Here is a 21,807-nt window from a genome sequence, read left to right on the forward strand (position 1 = left end):
TCAGACACGGGGCTCTGGGGTGAATCCAGAGTCTGGGGGTGGGGGGGGGGGGGGGGGCAGAAATCCCACACTTTGGATGGGAGCTTGTCCACCTTCCACAGATCTTTTCAAGGATAGGCATCTCTCAAACCCTGACATTGGCAGTGAGGGGGGGGCAGCTGCTTCTCATCTTTCATGTTTTCATCTTATACGTTGCCCATTTAACATTTTTCTCCTGTTTATACAGGGTTGCATACAGGGGCGGGGGCCACATGGTCACTTAAAGCTGATTGGCTCCTCCCCTGTCACTCATCAGTTCTAAGCACATTATTGATTGACTCCTCTGTATGACTCATCGGCCCTCTTTTGCCCTCTACCTTAAAAAAATCCAACAGTCGCCAAATGTATAGCCAGCCCAACCAGAATATACATGCAAGTATAAATGCATATGTGTTGCAGAGGCACACAGGCTGCAAAGGGCAGTGTCTATGAATTTCCTGCCTTAGTTCACACCCTCCCTATCCCTGGCCTCCACCCCCACACTCCTCCAGCATGGGTTTTTTTGCTGGGTCAGCCCCCCCCCCCCCCCCCCCCCCCCCCACCCGGATCTTTGATGTTCCAGCAGAAGCCTCTTCCGCATAGCCCTGGACGGAATAGCGATGCCGCATCGGAGCATTTGCCCGGCAGGGCTGCATCCGTGCCAGATCATTACCGCCGGTCTCCAGGCAACCAAACATCAAATGCCATTTTATTCACTAAATGGAAGCTTACTGGAAATTGTTTTTTTAAAATAAGTCATAGGGAGCAATTCTGACAAGTAATACAGTGCCACAAAATGCGATTTTTTAAAGGTTCCTTATAATGTGGAAACGGATAAACATTTTGTCTTCCTTCTTGCAGAGAGCAGATCATCGCCTTACGCGGGTAACGATGGGAGAGACAACAGAGTGTGATGGTGGATCGGTGGAGCACGCAGAAGAAGAGATGCTCAGATATTAAAAGAGCCTAATAATAATGGACAGTATTAAATATGCTGTCGTTAGAAGGTGCAAGAAGCTAGAAGGTGATTAACGCACTTTGAGTCAACAGTGATGTCCAAGCGTCATTAAAGCAGATGTAGAATAGGGATTTGTGCTGATGAACTGGGGTTTCTTATTCTGGTCAGGCTCGTGGGGTAAACCATTATAATAATGACAAATTATAGCGTACGTAATTTCAAAATTAGTTTAGCTAATTTTAACAAAGCTGAGCTGCGTTTAATGAATGAGTATGAAATATGCGTAATTGCATGCTGGACTGGCTGATGCTATGACATTAACTTCAGCCGCTTGTTTGATTCCTACATCGATCGGCAGAAAACGAAGGCGGAGCCTGACTGTGGCCCAGGTGACTCATTAGTAAACGGGTCAGGTTGGTGCGCAGTTCTCCTTGGAACTCTTGTGGACTTAATACAGCTTCGTATTCCTTGATGTTGTGTGTGTCTTTGTGCTGGTTCTGTTCTTTTAGGAAACACTATTGGATGTATTGGCAGCTCTGTCAGAAGTGAAATATACGTCAGAGTACGGTTATTAACGAGAAGAAACTGTTACATATAATGGTAGCAATTTACTTGAGGGGGTACAAATATTTAGAAGTAACTCCTTAAGTTACTACTGAAATATAAATCATGAACAAGTATAGCAGCAATTTGAGATTAAAGATGCGTCACGATTCATTAATGATGAACAAGCATAAGATCAGTATTTCCCTCCTGTTCTTCCTCACTTGATCCTTCAGTAGCTCGTGAAGGTTTACATAATTAACTGAAATAGCAAGAAATACAGCAACTGCTTGAGATAAAAGATGCGTCACGATTCATTAAAGAAGAACAAACATGAAATCAGTATTTAACTTATACATTACTTGTTCCTTCAATAGTTCAAAAAAGTTTGCGCAATTAACAGATATAATAACAAATACAGCAACTTATCCAGAATGATGTCATGATTCATTAGTGATGAAAAAACACAACTTATGTAAGTAAGACTCAGTTTGTGATTATTTAATACATTAGTAGGACCCATATTATTATAGTACTTGTGCCTCCTCCCCTAAAATGCTCTCCATGTAATGCTGTTAAATGTTTAACTGTTTAAAGTCACTAAATGCTTTTCCTGGGAGAGAGAAGATGTTAAGGAATAAGAGAGGAAGAAGAGGATCCCTTTCCAGTGGGTGTGGTGACCTGTTATTGTCTCCCGCAGATGTGTGGATGCATCCCTGGGATTATCCGGCTTCTCTGGCTATTTTCATTTAGAGTTTGGGCTGTGGACTGTTCGGCCGAGGTAGCAGATGGTGAGATAACAGTGTTATGGAGAATTCATATGTGCGGAGTGCCAGCGCACACACAAACACACTGTCTCACTCCATTTACCGCGTCTCCAAGTGTATCCAAGTGTGTCCAAGGCAAGAAAAAGAAAGTCAGTCTGCAGATCTTGGATCTTAGGACAGATGCATGTGATTGAATGGCAGGGATTCAGGCAATGCCCCTAATTACACATGCATGTGTTCCTCTCTTTAATAGTATAATAGGTATCACCTTCCCAAGTCCGGAGCTAAAGCAGGATGCCTTTATTTACACTTTCATGCTCAAGGCAAGCACCTCAATCTGCTGATCAAGATGATCAGCTGAGGATCAGGCGTACAGCTGAAGAACCATACTCAGAGGGATTGTAGAGAAGAAAGGCTGGAGAACGTTCAGTCCAACCTAATGAGCATCGTCAGAAAGTGGACATCTAGTTTTCATTGGTCGGCGAATATATGTGTATAAATATGTATAAATATATATGTCCTGTAGCACCATACCCCCCCTCCCCCCCAGACCCAGTGTAAAGAGGCTTGTACGGATACATTTACTGGCCTCTACTATTTTGCACCCCCCCCTGTATCTGCATTTTCTTTCTTTGTACTCACAAGCTACTGCACAAACATTATGCCTGTAGTAGCTAGCCAATGTCTCAGATATAATATCACAAAGTCATGGATCCATCGTGGCGAGCCTGACATGTAGCGTGCCGATCTGACCCAGAAATTCCACACCCAGCCTTTGTGTGTAGGTAACAGGACAATAGAGTAGCTGTGGTAAAAACCAGGGAAATGCAGGGAGGGACATATAGAGTCACACGCAGGACCGGGGGGGTAAGAGCCCACAGCACACCCCTCAGGGGAGCGAGGCCACCCTGTAACTCATCAAAACCATTAGAAAGCTATTCTCTCAATGGATTATTCTGTCCTGCTTTCATGGGAGTCACCCTAATGTGTTTAATCTTCCTGTGACCATGAGAGCTTCATCCATAATGGTCTCTTTTGTGAAAGCGGACTTGAAAAGGGCTTTTGTGCTCGTCTGAAGTATGGGATGAAACTCGGCCGAAAAGGACAGGCCTTTCTGCCAATGAATGAATCTGATGATAATGACTCCGGAGGAAAAACATGCTAAGCAGTAATGGAAAATGGAAAAATACCGCAGCCACATCCCATGTATGTACCCATGTTTTTTCAGTGTTTCTATGACTGATTTCCTTCCCGCACGTTTGCCGCACACACATCCTTCAAAGGGCACATCCCAGTCTCACGATCCCGTCTATCAAAAAGTCCACATCCTCTTTGCTGGTGGCCGGGTTGGAGAAGACGCATCGGAAAAAGTTGGGCTTCTCTCCCAGTGGCTGGTATCCGATCAGAAGCATCCCATCTTCCATCATGGCGGCTTTTATCTTGGGGGCGATCTGCTCGACGACAGAGTGAAAAAGGCCTGTCACTTGGGGGGGGGGGGGGGGGGGGGGGGGCTACCACACACACAGTAAAAATGTCCTGTTTATAGACATTACTGTTGTCTAAGGTTCGATGCTGGTACCTCGTGTAGGCGGCTGTCCCTCTGTGGTCCTCGGGCCATTGTTCTTATACTTGGCGGAAGGTACCAGAAGCAAACATTGCTGTGTTCGGGCTTCAGGAAACACGACAGGCACTCACACCAGAAATACAGTAATTGTTATATCCTTCTTAACACTTGGATAAAAATAAGGGACAATGGCAGAATTCTATGTCTACTGTCATGCTGACTGCACAAGTATTTGTGGCTCAGCAGGTTATGATGCGGTGTCTCTGATCAGAAGGGTAGGGGTTCAAATCCCAGAATTGGTGCTGTGGTTTAACCACTGAGTCCTTAAGCAAGGCCTTTAAGCCCCTATTGCTACATGAACTGTCCGACCCCTGCTTTCAACCGCATGTTGTTTTGGATAAAAGTGCTTGTTAAATAAAATAAAATAAAATAAATTTCATAAGAATGAAAGACGTGCCATTACTGGAAGAAAAGTATACGCTTACTTTAGTTTTACAGACTAGTTCAAAGTCGGTCCTTTTTTCCAGCTTATTGAACAGGTACTCTGCATTCTCCAAGCACCAGTTGACCTGAGATCCAAAGCCTTCGGACCCCTGGAAGACCACAAAATAAATGAGCAGGTTCAGATCTTTTAGAAAGCCTTACCTGCTGCAACCTTTGGGGAATGTTCGCAGAGAAGAGGACGGTAAAAGCTAAATTGAATCGAAATGAAGTAAAAATTCCTGACCACTGAGGTCACTGTCTGTGAGGAACGGTCCCATCACACTGCAGCATCGTCACCTTGGCTTTCCACATCAGCCAGAGTTTGAAGACATCGACGTGCCGTCCGCACTGGATCGACTTGTCCCCCGTGTCGTATGTGATGTCGTAGTGCTTGTCTGGCTGGAAGAGGTATTCCGCGCAGAGCTGGTTGCACTCCTGCAGAAGCCCCTGTGGATGTGCAGGTGGACATACTGTTTGTGCGGGAAGTATGGAGAGCATAGGGGGTAGAGGAAGCACGGGAAATAGTGGAAGTACAGGCAGAACAGGAAGTACAGGAGGCACTGGAAAAAGAGGAAGTACAGAGAGTACAGGAAGCACGGGAAACAGAGGAAGTACAGGAAGAGCAGAATGTACAGGGAGTACAGGAAGGACAGGGAGTAAAGGGACGGGAAATACAGAGAGTATACAAGGCTTGGGGAGTACAAGAAGCATAGGGAGTATAAGAAGCATGAGGAGTATAGTGAGTACAGGAAGTACAGAATGCACAGAAAGTACAGGAAGCACAGGGAGTATAGGGAGTATTAGAAGCATGAGGAGTATAGTGAGTACAGGAAGTACAGAATGCACAGAAAGTACAGGAAGCACAGGGAGTATTAGGGAGTATTAGAAGCATGAGGAGTCCTTACTTGGGGTTGTGGGTTGCTTAAGTATCTTGAAGCACAATCACTAATTCAAGTCAGGATTTTACCTGGACTGCTGGACTTTCTTCCTTTCCTGGCACTATAACTGTCTTTGATGTGAGTTTGAACTGTGCTCCCTTCTTTTGGGTTCAGAGGTCACCCCATAACCCCTTATAAAGTGACAAAGAGGGGGATGCTAATGATTCTGCAGGAATATGTCCATCCCCCATGTCCATCCGTGAACCTCTGACACAAGCACACAAGCTATTTAGGCATCCACGTCATCCTTAATCTCCCAGGTGGAAACTTCGGATGCCTAAATCTTAAGTAGGTGCCTTAATTATTTATAGGAATGATTGCAAAGTAAGTTAAGGGGTGATTCTGCCTCTTGGCAGCAAGTTGCTCAGAGTCAGGCCGACTCGGGCTGAACCTGGGCCCGGTGCCTTGTCCCCCTCTTCTTCTGGCTTACCTTCTGTCTCAGCAGTATGGCCGAGCACTGCAGGGGAACGCCCATCAGTTTGTGGGGATTCCATGTGACAGAGGTAGCCCTGGTGAAAAGGGGAGTGCCGTTTATCTCCAGCGCATCGCTCTTCCCGCGCAGGAAGGAGCTGACAGAACTATGTATCGACTCCATCTTTATTGATTATTTTGCAAAGAATAAAACAGGTCTTTCGTGTTTTTTTGTGTGTTTAAAGAGCCTTACGACAAGCCACCCTGCACCGAAAGCCTGTGGGACATGCCGGATCCCTTTACGCAGGGCTCGGACGTCTGTGATTCGCGCAAAGTGTTAGCGGAGCGGCTAAGCTAATTCCGGTGTGGTGCTGGCTTCTCACCTCTCGATCCCTCGCAGTTTCCCAGCATGTCTCCTGGACAGGAGGAGACCTCCCCCCCATGCGGCCTGCAGAAATGGATGCAGTATTATTAGCAACTGGATTCAGCAACATTCTTCTCTTTTACGATCCATTATTCGCATTTCACTCGCTCTTGTTCCCACCGTTGCTACGTCTTTAATTCACGAGTAATCGTGTCTGTTAATCACACGCGTCACTCGCATAAATCACATTGGAAAACGTTGATGTTCACAAGTGGCGAAGTATATTAGCAGTAAATTGTGCTGCGGAATTTTTAGAAACTTTGACAAGCCCCTGAAATGAAGGTGCAACTCCTCAGAGAAATCAAATTGTAAGGTGTGCTTTTTATCAGCCAGCTCCAGCGAGCGTGAGCCGATCGTATCAGGCATCGCTCCTTATTCAGCATGCTGTGTATTTTATCTAAACTCTTTCATACAAACCCATAACATCCAAACTCCTCCACATTCACAGTTAGGTCCCACGCATGTCTTTGAACTTTACGAGATGCTAAATTGCACTGGATATGTTTTATACATGCCATGCATTTTGTTAAAGGAAATTTTTGGGCAGCATAACGCCTTTTCTTATAACTGACACCACTAGCTTTAAGCAGCATCTTTTAGATGGCAGGTCCTAAGAATCTGTCTGTAAAAGTAGCTTGTTAGGGACTGTGGCACCATATCCATCATATGATTATGGAAGGTATGCCATTCGGTCCTGTGAGATGCTGTCCTGTTCTGTTGCCAGGGATACTAAGGGGATGAAGAATTGCAGGTAAAAATTACAGTGGGTGATGGACAAGAGTGTGGGAGAGAGTGTTATATGGGGGGGGGGGGGGGACAAAATTTAATAATTTAAACGCAAAGGTCTGTTTTTTGGGGATGTATGAATCCAACTTAAATATTTAAGAGTGCACCCCCCCCCCCATCACCCCAAGTTCCTGCATCCCTGCTAAAGGGCAGTTTTAGTCTGAAAATAGGAGAAACAGCTGAGACGACTGAATGGATGAAGATGTGTTAAGGCAGTACGTCAACGTGCATCCAGAGCCCATGTCTCTCGCAGACGTCGGCGATTCCCGGGAGAGGATCAAAGGCCCCATACACGGTGGTGCCGGCCGTGGCATTGACGTAAAAGGGGACCCATCCCTGTCATGGAGACACAGGGACACAGACACAGTGAGACACAGGCACACAAACACAAAGACACACACAGAGATATAGACACAACGAGACACAGACACAAACAAACAAACATAAAGAGACACAGACACAAAGGGACACAGACATTCAGAGACACAGACACAAAGAGACACAGACACAAACAAACAAACATAAAGAGACACAGACACAAAGAGACACAGACATTCAGAGACACACACACAAAGAGACACAGACATTCAGAGACTCAGACACAAAGAGACACAGACACAAACAAACAAACATAAAGAGACACAGACAAACAAACAAACATAAACAGACACAGACACAAAGAGACACAGACACAAAGAGACACAGACACAAACAAACAAACATAAAGAGACACAGACACAAAGAGACACAGACATTCAGAGACACAGACACAAAGAGACACAGACACAAAGAGACACAGACACAAAGAGACACAGACATTCAGAGACTCAGACACAAAGAGACACAGACACAAACAAACAAACATAAAGAGACACAGACACAAAGAGACACAGACACAAAGAGACACAGACACAAACAAACAAACACAAAGAGACACAGACACAAAGAGACACAGACATTCAGAGACACAGACACAAAGAGACACAGACACAAACAAACAAACATAAAGAGACACAGACACAAAGAGACACAGACACAAAGAGACACAGACACAAACAAACAAACATAAAGAGACACAGACACAAAGAGACACAGACATTCAGAGACTCAGACACAAAGAGACACAGACATTCAGAGACTCAGACACAGAGTCACAGACATTCAGAGACACAAACACAGAGACACAGACACAAACAAACAAACATAAAGAGACACAGACACAAAGAGACACAGACATTCAGAGACATAAACACAAAGAGACACAGACACAAACAAACAAACATAAAGAGACAAAGACAGAAACAAAGAAACAAAGAGACAGAGACACAGACACAAAGTGACACAGACATTCAGAGACACAGACACAAAGCAACACAGACATATAGACACAACGAGACACAGACACAAACAAACATAAAAAGACACAGAGACACAGACACAAAGAGACACAGATATTCAGAGACACAGACATTCAGAGACACAGATATATAGACACGAGACACAGACACAAACAAACAAAAAGAGACACAGACACAAAGAGACACAGACATAAAGAGACACAGACATTCAGAGACACAGATATAGAGACAACGAGACACAGACACAACCAAACAAATATAAACAGACACAGACACAACCAAACATAAACAGACACAGACACAACCAAACATAAACAGACACAAACAAACAAACATAAACAGACACAGACACAGAGACACACATATAGAGACAATGAGACACAGACACAACCAAACATAAACAGACACAGACACAACGAGATACAGACACAACCAAACAAACATAAAGAGACACAGACACACAGAGACACAGACACAAAGAGACACAGACATTCAGAGACACAGACACAAAGAGACACAGATAAAGACACACAGACATAGAGACATAGAGAGACAGACATACAGAGACACAGGCACACAGACACCAAGAAACAAACATTAAGAGACACAGACACGAAGAGACAAAGACATACAGAGACACAGAGACAGAGATCCTGCATTATACATCACAAGAGGCAACCTCTGCAGTATGACAGAGCTCGCAAGTCTGATTCACAGCTTGGTCACGTCACAGACCCCCAGACAATGTGGATCACAGGAATATCTACTTCACCTAATAGGGAACACGCCACTTCACCTTACACTCCTTATTTTACTGTTTTATTATATATATATATATCAGGAATCCAGGAAGCAGGTGTGACAACACAGTTCGCCATACAGATCTACAGTACATGTTTGTGCTTGTGGCAAAGGAAACTTCATCTGAGAGTCACAACCAACCCTAAAGACATGTGATGAACGTGACTTTTTGCTAAAGTTTGGCAGTAGAGTGACTCACCCCAGTCATTGCTCTTGCGATGCTGGATTCTAGGTCAGAAACGATCATCTTCCCTCTAAGGTTATGAAAGGAAAAATAGCAGATCCGTTTTAATCTTAGGGGGAAACAATTCCTGGGGAAGAAAACTGGAACAGCAACACTACAGCAAGATTTATTAGTCAGTATCTTATAAGTTGAGCCATTAATATTGTTAATTACTTGGCCCAGTTAATTACTCAGATTTGTTCTCTTTTTACCTCTTGTCACATTTTACCAAAAAAACATTCTCGGTTCCAATTCCCAGGACACCAGCAGCCTTTCTGATCGAATAGTGGCTCTGAAAATGAATATTAATAATTAATAACGTGTCTACAGTCTCCATGTATGGGATGAAAAAGACTATGCAGAATCCAAAAATACACCATGATCATTAAAAAGTAAAAGTTTCCTTTAATATACATCAGTCGTAAGGCCTGATTTCCTTCAGCCTCTAGAGAAAATCACAAGCAGCCTCTGAGAATGCTGAATTTGCTCAGTCCGCTTAGACTAATAGGTGGAATATGTTAAACTTCCTGTACTGTATTATGTTTGTTTTGCAGTCATTACATGCTCAGACGTAAAGAGGGCCAGTCTTGGAGCACATGCCATCCCCTGTGTCTTCGTCTTCGGGAAGTACCTGTACCGAGCCACCAAGATGCTGTACAGGTTGGACATGGAACCACCTGTAGGAGGGACACTGACGGTCTCAACATCGGGAGACACAGGAGAACATCAGCATGTCACGGTGTGTCTGTGGCCCATGTGAGCCCCGTCAGACAGACCCAAAGATGGTAGCGCTCTGTTTGACGGCTACACAGAGACAGCCAGGCATGCGTTAAAGTTACGAAGTCTGGCTCGCTCCTGCAGGACCTGGCATGAAGACATCTGCTAGATCATTGTGACCTGGGTGTACATCAGGCATCTGTCTGTCCGTATGTCCTTCTTTCCACCCTATCTATCTATCTATCTATCTATCTATCTATCTATCTATCTATCTATCTATCTATCTATCCATCTATCCATCCATCCATCCATCCATCCATCCATCCATCATCCATCCATCCATCCATCCATCTATCTATCTATCTATCTATCTATCTATCTATCTATCTATCTATCTATCTATCTATCTATCTATCCATCCATCCATCCATCCATCCATCCATCCATCCATCCATCCAATCTAATTTGTTTGTGTCTTTCCTAATATTCCTTTCATTATGTTCTGTCTGTGTACCGTGTAGTTTTATTCAGTTTGCCTGCACTGTCTACTTGCACTATTTCTTTGTTTGCGCTTTATGTACCTTGCTGCTCTATGCACAAGAATCCCGCATCAATAGCCTCTCTTATCTTTTATCCTAAATGGCTTGATTTTAAAATGTTTTTATAATAAGAACCATTATCTGATATTTCAGGTGGTATTTAGATACTAATTGTAATTAATCATCTCATACCTGGAGGAATTTCAGCTTTCTGAGGTCTGCCACTGTTTGATGGCTCATTTTCACCGATAAAATAATTAATTGCACAATTAAGAGCAGCAGTAAGCTATACCCTGGTATATCTGAGATTTATCTATGCTCCAAGATGACGTAAATCTACCAGGACAGAAGATTCCGTCTCCTTCCCCATGCGCCCAGCCCACTTTCTCTCGCATCTTCTTCAGAAGGACCTCCTCCATGAGGATAAATACTGGGGAGATTTCAAAAGTGAACCTGAGGGAAGACAGGAATCCAGCAGACAACAATCCGTTAGCCGCCGGCCTGCCGCAGTAAGAAGTGGATCGCCTTGATATCTGCAGAGGAGACACATACATGTTGGTGTTGGCCGCTGATGTCACCCACTCGCCTGCCAGGCCGACGACATCCAGCCCCGACGAGAGCTGATTGAAGTAGCGCGGGTGACCTGCAAGGTGGCACAAGTCAGTGAGACCCGGCGGCAAGGAGAGTGTTTAGCTCAGAGACACTCACAGCGCCCCACCTTGAGACTTTACACGGTGCTAGAAGGTCCCTTTAGCAGGAGCCCAACTTTGTGGCACAGGCTGCATAAATGCTAGCGGGTGAGATTAGCCTGTATCCAGTGCCTGGATTCTGAGACTAAAACTACCTGTTCTGTTATATAATCGAGAAAAACGCTGTACTCTATCCTCCGCTTCATGGATAAACACTTTAACAAACGAGCAAAACCGATGGCTGTCTGTATTTTTGTAAAAAAATAAAAACATTCATCTGGCAGATAAATAATATGAACTGTCCACCCACTAAATAAATATAAAGTGGGTTTATGTAACCCAGGCCTGAAAAATAAGCCCAGAAGAAAACATCCGATTACATCAATAAAGAGAGCCTGGGAATTTAAGCTTCGCTTTATCAATATTAGTCTCCAGGGTACAATATCTCAGGATACAGAAACCTGCATGGAGTGACAACGCACAGGGCGTAACTTCATTCAACATTTCACTGTTCATCACAACAGACATCTGACAAGAGTCCAACAGAGTATGACATCATTGTTGCCATAGCTACAGTGCAACAGGTACCATTGTGGTCTGAGATGTAGCTGATTTCGGATCCCTAGAAGAGCCCAACGGTCTTAATGCCCCTGTTAACGTCTGGGATCCCCAGGTCTGCTAAGTGGCTCCAGGGAAGAGTAAGGAAGGCAGATGTTTACCAGTTTTCACTCCATACTTCAGCGTGTCTCTACAGTCCACCAACAGCTGCTCCAGGTTCTCAGGATGCTCTGGAAGTTCTAGGCTGAACCCTTCCAGGCCTTCCTTGAGCTGGTGAGGGTGATGGAAGTCGAGCACTTTGGTGCTCCGGTCAAAGGTCGTCTTGACGTGTGCGAGGAGGATGTTCACCAGGGCTTGGAGGAAACCTTGGGTCAGTTCCTCGCCATCACGGTCGGGAAGCAGATCTGTATGGACGGCCGCTCGACGTTACTATCAACTCCAGCACATGCTGCTACAGAACAGCCCAGCGCTGGACTCAACAGCACATCAAAAAGCTGAAATGCTTTGTGTAATTTCGGGCTCTTAACCTCAAAACCTTCAAGTCCACGTGCCAGTGCTATAACCATGCTTTTCATGTTGCGCGCTGTGATTTTATTTAGCCTGTTCGACTAGCGGCCTGCAAGAAGCTGCCAGTAGTTCAAGCACTTACGTAACATAAATAAAACAAGGCACATTATATAATTTAAATTAACGAACGCAATGTGATTGGCTGCAACAAGATTACACCTGCCCTGCACCGTCATAACTTGGACTGCAGAACCTCAAATGGAAAGCCAGGAATGTGAGCTGACATAGTTAACATCATAAGCCTAAACGATGTAAAACTGATTGTAAAAATCACCTGTTCCAGAGCAAATGGACTGGCAGATATCGATACCATTTATACTGCAATATTAAGTTATGCTGACGCAAAGTGCGTCTCAGGAACCCAAGGGGATTTTCTTATTCGGTCCACTTCCTGCTGAAGTTGAATAGCCCTGATGTTTTCTATATGGCCAAAACAAATGGACGCCCCAGTTCATCAGAGGAATTGCCTAATTAATTTACACCCAGTGCTAACTCTGTTGCATAATTACACTTATATAATCCCACATCAAATACAAGGCCGTCCCAGAAGAGCAGCGACTATAATAACAACTAGTGTAGTCACTATTTAGATGTTTGAACATTGACATTTTGACGTTAACCTGTTAAGCTGTGGTTGACCAGGGCAGCTCTAGGTAAGGTAAGGAACAAGCACCGATACAGTGCATTGGCCCGCCCCCTAAACCAAACACCTCAGGGGTGAGAACCTGAGTGCAGCCATGTGGCAGGTGATGCCTCAGCACCACACCAGTCCAAATGGACCAGCATGGGTTTTTCTCCCAGGGCCGGAGTTCCAATCCTGCCACCAACTCCCAGGTCCATACCCAAGATGAAACAATTGCAGATTAAGAGCCTTGCACAAGGGTCCAATTGAGTAGAATCACTCTGGGCATTTTTGGGATTTGAACCAGCAACCTTCCAGTTGCTGGCACAGATCCCTAACCTCAGAGCCTGGGACTCCACAAATGAGAAATCGCCCCCCGAGTGAAACATGGAAAGGGATGACGGTCACAAGGACAAACCCCCGAGGTGGCGATGGTAGCGGGTAGGCGCACAGCAGCGTGATGGGCCTGCCTCTGAGGGCCGTCTGCCTGCAGCACCTGGCCCCGCCCTGTCTGCCGTACCTTTGCCGTAGATCACGCTGAAGTCAGTGGCTCGTCTGGAGTCGGGTTTCCCATTGTCCTCTCTGACTTTCTGGCTGCTCCCAGCCAGAGGGCATTGTGGCCAAATCAGAGCTGACTTGCCCCTCCCTCCAGACATCATTTCATTGCCGCCATCTGGAGAAGTCACGCAAACACACAGACACGCACAGTTCTTATCAACCTATCATTGTGGGGGCTTTCCATTCATTTCTATGGGCGTTACCCTCATGTTCATTATGACGACCTTAACCCCTGTCCAGCCCTAACCTTAAACATAAGTATCCAAACAAAGTACAAGACATTTGATTGGCTAATAAAAAATTTTGATTGCGTTCACATATTTTTCTTTATAAAATTGAGGTTTATAGTGTGGGGACCTGAGAAAAATGTCCCCACAAGCTAAAAAGTAACAGATTTTACTATGTGGTATAAATACAAACTGCAAACACACACACAGAATAAACTATGCAAGAGGGATAAACTATTTATTTGACACATCTATGTTTGTCGGCAATTTTTATGACGAAAGCCAACATTACCGTTTTTTTCAGCTGTATTAACTTTTTAAACTTCAAAAGTTCATTTTGCCACTTTTAAAATGAAAGTCACTGAAAGTAAAGCCTTTCATTTTTCCCACCATTGCTTTTACATTATTTAGATTTTTTTATTGCCTAATTATGTATATGTAATTCATTTTTCCCCTTTTACTTCTGAAGTATAACCCCCCTCCCCCCCCCCCAATAAAAATATGATTAAATAAAGACTATATTCTCTAGAGCATGTACTGCATCACTACATCTCAGCGTAAGGACGACTCGTCTGCAGAAAAACCAGGAGTGACTTACCGAAGAAGGCTTCCGGCGTATCCATGCTGAGTGCGTCTGCGGTTCGGGGCAGTGAAAGGTGCAGTCAGCCTGCCTGTCGAGGTTCAGGAGGCACAATATAAAGAGACCATGGCCTTGGACTAGATAAATATCACAGCGGCACCTGGGCGGATCTGCGTCGTCACATGTTCATTCAGCCTGGCTGCAGACAAGCCTGCGTCTAACTTTTATAAAGCTGCCCTGCATTAATACTCTGTTTTTCCTCCCCTGTTTTGTTTTCGTGCAGCTAATTCAGGGTCGTTCTGTTTTCGTTCTCGTCGTTTGTTTGATCCTGTGTTTATACCGAACATCAGAGCTCCCGCTGAGGTGGGGACGCTGCCGCCACAGAGGGCCTGCGTGTTCCACTCTGCGCCTCAGGATTGCGGCAAACTGTTTGCGACGCTCCTGACTGCTGCCTGTCCGTCCGCAATGCGGATCACAGTATGCGATTTCTTTAAGCGCTGTGACTGATTTGAAAACGGGATGTTAGACGCCGGGGGGGCGGGATGGAAAAATCACGCGAAGGATAGTTCAGGTGCCTGAGTGTCAGTGGATTTCCACAGAACCTACAGTGTGGTCTAGATGTCACGGGAATTAAACTGAAGTGTGACAATTGTGTGGGTAACAAAAAAAAATGCAAGATAAAAGTAACTTGAGCCTTAGTGCCCACGGGAGGTTTGCCCCTCGGAACTGGAATCTCCAGTCTGTCTAGTGTTACCAGCATAGATTCATACATAAAGAATTCTAGCTGCCTTTTGAGACCTCCGGGAGTTTTTAGGGAGTTAAAAAAAAACAGCCTACAACCAGAAATGAGGCAGCAAGGCTTGTAAACATGTTTTTGTAATCGTATTTTATAACAGTACACCCTGGATAAAGCAAATGATCACCTGGAGCAGAAATGAAATATTACATTTATTTACATGAAAATACCTCCATGCTGCTCAGGTCATTTGAATCATTGCTGAATGAATAGGCATTAAACAATGAATAACCTTAATTAATCTAGGTTGTGAAAATAATGGAAGAGGGCAACTTGAATGAGTTGGAGAATTCGGAGAAACAGGCAAATGTTCTGAAAATGGTGAAGACAGAGCCGACAACTTTGGAGATGCTTAAAGACAGACCCACAAAGGCAGAACCCTAAAGACAGACCCACAAAGGCAGAACCCTAAAGACAGACCCACAAACGCAGAACCCTAAAGACAGACCCACAAAGGCAGAACCCCAAAGACAGGCCCACAAAGGCAGAACCCTAAAGACAGACCGACAAACACAGAACCTCAGAAACAGACCCACAAATGCAGAACCCTAAAGACAGACCCACAAAGGCAGAACCCTAAAGACAGACCCACAAAGGCAGAACCCCAAAGACAGGCCCACAAAGGCAGAACCCTAAAGACAGACCCACAAAGGCAGAACCCTAAAGACAGACCCACAAATGCAGAACCCTAAAGACAGACCCACAAAGGCAGAACCCCAAAGACAGGCCCAGAAAGGCAGAACCCTAAAGACAGACCGACAAACACAGAACCTCAGAAACAGACCCACAAATGCAGAACCCTAAAGACAGACCGACAAACACAGAACCTCAGAAACAGACCCACAAAGGCAGAACCCCAAAGACAACAACAACAACAAATTTATTTTTATATAGCGCATTATCACAACATTGCATTGTCTCAAAGCGCTTTACAGTATCCTCACCCAAAGCCCCCAGTGAGTAAGCCATAGGCGACAGTGGCAAGGAAAAACTCCCTAGAAGGAAGAAACCTTGAGAGGGACCAGACTCAAAGGGGAAGCCCATCCTCCAGGGGCCGGCAGGGATAGTCAAATAGAGAGAGGAGAGCAAGGAAGATAAGCCAATGCCGAAGCCGAGTCTTCTTCCAATTGCAAAGACAGGCCCACAAAGGCAGAACCCTAAAGACAGGCCCACAAACACAGAACCTCAGAAACAGACTCACAAAGGCAGAACCTCAGAAACAGACTCACAAAGGCAGAACCCTAAAGACAGACCCACAAACACAGAACCTCAGAAACAGACTCACAAAGGCAGAACCTCAGAAACAGACTCACAAAGGCAGAACCCTAAAGACAGACCCACAAAGATAGAACCCCAAAGATAGACTCAAAAGCAGAATTTGATGTTTGCACTGGCATCCTGCTCACTTTATGTGTTACCACACATCGGCAGGGTACCAGCAAACTGCTTATGCGACGGTGCAAAATGCCAGCAAAGAACATGTGCAATGCTGGTCTTGCCAACTAATTGCAAATTCGACCCCTGAAGACAGAGACCCAAAGACAGAGACAGAGCACTGAGACTCGTAAAAATTACTGATTCAAAGGAATGTGCTGACATAGAGAATGTGGAAGGATCCACATTCTTGGTCTAGGAGCTGCTGTTTGAGGCGTGTGAGACAGGCCCCGACAGGAAGCTGATTCCCTCCTGTAGCCCCAGTACCTTTGCCTTTCAGCAACCACCAGAGATACCCTTTTGGCCCCATAGCACATGCTCAAAATTCAGCTACCTGTAGCTTCGAAAACCCAGTCATTTTCTGCTTCATGCCAGCTCTGAAAAGTCTGACTCCAAACTCGATATTGTTTTTCTTGTGGATTCACCTCCATTACAGGACCTGCTTGGGCTTAGATCTTAAATCAGATGCGGAGAAATCTTCTTACTTGCTGGGGAAAATTGCTATAAATGACTGTGTGACAGGCTGCTTGCTGGACTGCTCTTTGCAGACCGAAATGTGATCAGTCGACTGTTTAAGGGCTTTGTGGAGATGGACTCACACGAGGTGAGGTTTGCACATCACGTCATCTTCCAAAAAGCCGCTGATCAGGACATGCAAGGGCTTCATAAAATCATGTAATCGATGAAGACTTTCTGGTCCTCAGTGCAGAAAGGGTAGTAGATGGTCGGATGTTGGTCCCAGAGTCTAGTTGGGTATTTCATCCCTCAAGCCTTTCGATTCAATTATGTACTGCCAGAGGACCACAGTGCCATTCAAAGCAATCAGAAGGAACCTGCTTTCTGTTAACCGTGGCTCCAAGAACTAATTTCCCCAAGAATTGGAGAGGAAGCCAGAGAGGTGACTGATCACAGAATGATGAATTCTGCTTTATTTCCATTGAAACGGCTCCCCCGCTAGAGGACAGACCCGCACTCTTAATGCCTTCCCTCAAACGGTCAAAGACACCAAGCATGCTGCCGGCCAGCGGAGAGCTGAGGGGACGTGAGCAGACTGTAAGGCATCAGCGTCACACACGTGCTGTTAGATTGCACACTAAAACGTGACACTCACCACTTTGTCATTTTGCCACATGTTTGTTTATTCCACTGCGAATTTAACCTTGATTACTCTGAGCATTTTTTTAAAGAAACATACTCATTCATTCCTTACACGAGTAGGCATTTTGTGGGAGGAATTTGGATTGAGCACCATACTCAAGGGTGCCACTCTTTAAGGATTTCTGTGGTCTGAGCTGGCAGACCCCATACTGCAGAAGCACGCCGCCAGGCTCTGTGCCTGACTCTGTGGCTTCTGAGGGGTCAGGCCTATTAGGATGAGTATCACTGCAGACCGAACAGGCTGTTAAAGTGGGCGGATCCCACTACGGGGCAATTATGTCGAAGGGCAGGATGTGAAGCTCACTGATGAGTCAACCAGTGACTATGTGGTAATGAAGTAATTACACTGAAAACTGAGGCTGAGTTTTATGCCACTTGAATTGTACTTGGAGACCTAATTTAATTTTGTGCTATATTGCATTTCCGCATTCTTTATATTTGTTATTTTTACAAAAAAGGGGCACCTATAATTTACTAATTTACTAAATAACTGGCAGACTATTTTAGCATTTATGAATATACCATAAATACCAAGTAGTGGAACACACTAGCCATCATTTTAATGTTGAACTTAACAAACAGAGCCTATTACAGGATATACGAGGGACAGGTTGACCGGAAAACCAGAGACGGATCGGATTTATAAATCACACAGTATCAGTACTGAAGGAACCATACATGAACGGCACTACCTAAGTGAAATGAATTTATAAGAAGTTCAAACGAAAACCTTAAATACGAAAAAGAAGTCTAAAAATATAGATGAATGACCAAATTAACGTTAAAGGTGATTAAATATGCTCAAGATAAGCCTGATCTTAACATTTGGTGTTTTGACCGAAATTCCTCAGAAATGCTGTCCATTTTCTGTACTGTTTCCCCATTGATTCTGTACATGCTTGTTTTAAGCAAGTGGACTGCATTCTCCGCTTAACTACCCAGGGATGCCTAACATCACCGCGGCTCGCAGACATACGGAGGCACCGGGACCTTGGAAGCGGTTCGAGAAAGAATGAGGTTCAATTACTGTCTTTTTTCTTTAGTCTGATTTTCCACAGCATATTACTCGTCCTGTAACATCAGCATACAAGTGATGCGGCTTTTCTTTCTTGCACTGAGTTAAGCAAACAGAGCTGATAATTAATACAAGATAAAGCAGATTCCTCAGCTGATGTTTCATACTTCACATTACAGGCTTCCCATTAGGTAAAGGACCTCCAGCCGGCCAATCACAAGGCACCAAATTATATCTCTGACAACACAAAAGGCAGGTGTCTCTGAGTCATGTTGGCACGTCACCCATGTTGGCTAAAGGCATTTTATTATATATCGGTGTTGAGAACAGCTACACGCGCATTTGGTAACAATCTGAAGGGCATGTGCCTGGCGGAACATGTGACCTTGGTTATGACTGACCGACATGCAAATCAGGGGATTTACATAATCCGTAAAAAAAACCGTGCATATCGGCCAGATGGAATGGAGATGGCTTGTGTTTATCAAAACGCTGCTTCATGCTCGTAGAATCTGCCACAAATCCATGCACATCGGATAAACCTCAGTGCTATCCACTTATGCGTGTAACCATCAAGACAAATATGAAACAGACTATCTACAACTACTGCAATCAAGACCACATTCATTCTAAATATATCTAAATACTTAAAGTTCAGCTGTATAGTAATTTATTAAAAGTTTAAAGTAAACTAAATATGAAAGGAAGTAAGTAGCACCAAATGAACAGAAAGCAAAGCTAATTAAAATAAAGCTTTCTTTGATAGGAACCCTAATTATTCTGCTGCTCTCCGAGCACGATCTCAAATCTCATGGCTTCTGCAGGAGCCAGTACAAGTCAGTCCATCTTCCAACCATTATTCCGGATTATTCTACTCTTACATATAGAGATGCAGCCTACATAAGTTTCCCACCCCTAGTATATATGACTACATGTCAAATTCACACGTAAAACTAAGTCGCCAGGTAAGAGCATCCAATGGATGACTAATCACTAATTAAAACGGTACTTACGATGTTTGGAAAGCAATCCAGCTGGTGATCCACCAGGTTCCCTCGAATGAAACAGCTGTCCGCCTCTCTCGCCCTTCTCATTCTGCAAGGACAGTTTAATGGGCTCCACCGAACTTGTGCTGACTTGACTCTACAACTGTCTTGAAGATTATCCATCTGCTTAAGCTCTGAGTTCAGTGCTGTGTGGAATTTCCTGAAGGGACCGCCTGGAAATGTACGTCGGTCAAGATGTTACTGCCCCTCAGTATCAAGTTTGGGCACTCAAAAAGTCACAGGTGCAGTGGCTATTTGTGGCCAACAGGGGGCCCACAAACCTTGAGTAGTTTGACTGGTATTAAACTCTGAGTACAGGGCTAAGTAATCTGCCTGGAGTGCATTAAGCTATTGCTGTTATTATGGTTTACTGTGATAAATGTAGTGTACTGTGGTATATGTAGATACATAAACATCTCATTTACTGTACCTGTAGCAGTTATTGTTTCATGGGTATTAGGGTATATTATGGCAATTGTAGTGTATTGCGGTAAATGTATATACACATGCAGCTCATTTACCTGTAAAGTATGATCTTAACACCAGTCACATGTGTCAAAGTCTTACATTAACTGCTATGAGTAGTTGCAGTAGGCGTTATCTGTGAATGTTATCTGCTGTTTTAATGGGTGCTTTGTCAGTGAGCCGTCTTTGCATGTCATTGTCCCACACTTTCTATGATTAGCCACCGTGCCTGGGAACACAAAGTCTCAGTGACATAGACCGGGCCGAGTAGGGGAACGGCGCACACTAGGGGGCGTCAGTTAAGTGGAGATTAATGGCTGCGCCGGACCCAAAGCCAAGCACAGATAATCAGCTCCCCGGCTCACGAGCAGGCGGCCGATACGCAGCCCTGCTTCAGTGGTTTCCGGGTGCGAGACCCTGACGGGGACACTGCTGGTGTGCATTTCCACAGAGGAGCCTGCGGACAGACGCCATGTAAGGGCAAAGCTCGGATCAACTGCTGGACCTGAGGAGTCAGCAGATGTGCTTTGCACCTTGCTGCTGTAATAACGGCACAGGGGCGGCTCCAGCTTCGAAGTGCCGGGGGGGGGGGCGTAGAATTATCTAAGGGGACTAGGGGCCAGTAGCAGAGCCAGAAATCATAGTGTGGGTGAGCTGGCAGAAAATCAGGTGGGCCAGTCCCATAGCACTTCACTTGGTGACAAAATCACACTACAGACTCAACTACAGATATACAGACACACACAGGTTTCTAATTATATCTTTGCGGGGATTCTCCATTCCAAAATGACGACCTTAACCCCAACTCAGCCCAGACCATAACCATAGGTAACCAAACAAAATATGAGACTTTGGACATTTTTACTTTTTTAATTGCATTCACAGATCTTTGTGGGGACCTGGAAAATTGTTCCCACAATGTCAAAATAACAGGTTTTCATGACATTGGTCCCCACAACGTAATATAAACATAATCCACACACACAAAGACACACACACAATACTATCAAAAGTTGTAGGCTGGCAAAGAAAATGATGATTAAATTAAATGTGTCAGCTCAGCCATTTCAAAACCTCTGCTGAAGTCACCCCAGTATTTGCAGCGACCATCCAACACACCCACGTATTTTTGACTTGACTGCTAGCAGACCTCATATGGCTAATCAATACCTCTCTGACTTCCATCCATCCATCCATTTTCTAAACCACTTATCCTACTGGGTCGCGGGGGGTCCGGAGCCTATACCGGAAGCAATGGGCACGAGGCAGGGAACAACCCAGGATGGGGGGGCCAGCCCATCGCAGGGCACACTCACACACCAGTCACTCACGCATGCACTCCTATGGGCAATTTAGCAACTCCAATTAGCCTCAGCATGTTTTTGGACTGTGGGGGGAAACCGGAGTACCCGGAGGAAACCCCACGACGACATGGGGAGAACATGCGAACTCCACACACATGTGGCCCAGGCAGAGACTCGAACCCGGGTGGGCACCCCAGCCATTCCAGGTATTTATTAAATGTTGCCACTGGCTTACTTAATTTATTAACTAAATTAGTA

General features: G+C 44.8%; 1 protein-coding gene across 1 annotated transcript; it reads right to left on the reverse strand.

Annotated features, from left to right (window-relative positions):
- Positions 1–1,864: 1,864 nt before the first annotated feature.
- Positions 1,865–19,887, reverse strand: gad3 (glutamate decarboxylase 3). The gene is made up of 16 exons (XM_049011362.1): positions 19,748–19,887; positions 14,350–14,422; positions 13,487–13,639; positions 11,939–12,181; positions 11,083–11,173; positions 10,871–10,983; positions 9,836–9,951; positions 9,487–9,566; positions 9,251–9,305; positions 7,112–7,228; positions 6,066–6,130; positions 5,702–5,780; positions 4,631–4,780; positions 4,336–4,443; positions 3,866–3,955; positions 1,865–3,737 (listed from the first exon to the last, which is right to left on the reverse strand). The coding sequence occupies exons 2-16, from the start codon at positions 14,372–14,374 to the stop codon at positions 3,564–3,566; spliced, it is 1,659 nt and encodes a 552-aa protein (XP_048867319.1). The 5' UTR covers positions 14,375–14,422; positions 19,748–19,887; the 3' UTR covers positions 1,865–3,563.
- Positions 19,888–21,807: the final 1,920 nt, after the last annotated feature.

Source organism: Brienomyrus brachyistius, chromosome 4, assembly GCF_023856365.1.
Source record: "Brienomyrus brachyistius isolate T26 chromosome 4, BBRACH_0.4, whole genome shotgun sequence".
NCBI lineage: Eukaryota > Metazoa > Chordata > Actinopteri > Osteoglossiformes > Mormyridae > Brienomyrus > Brienomyrus brachyistius.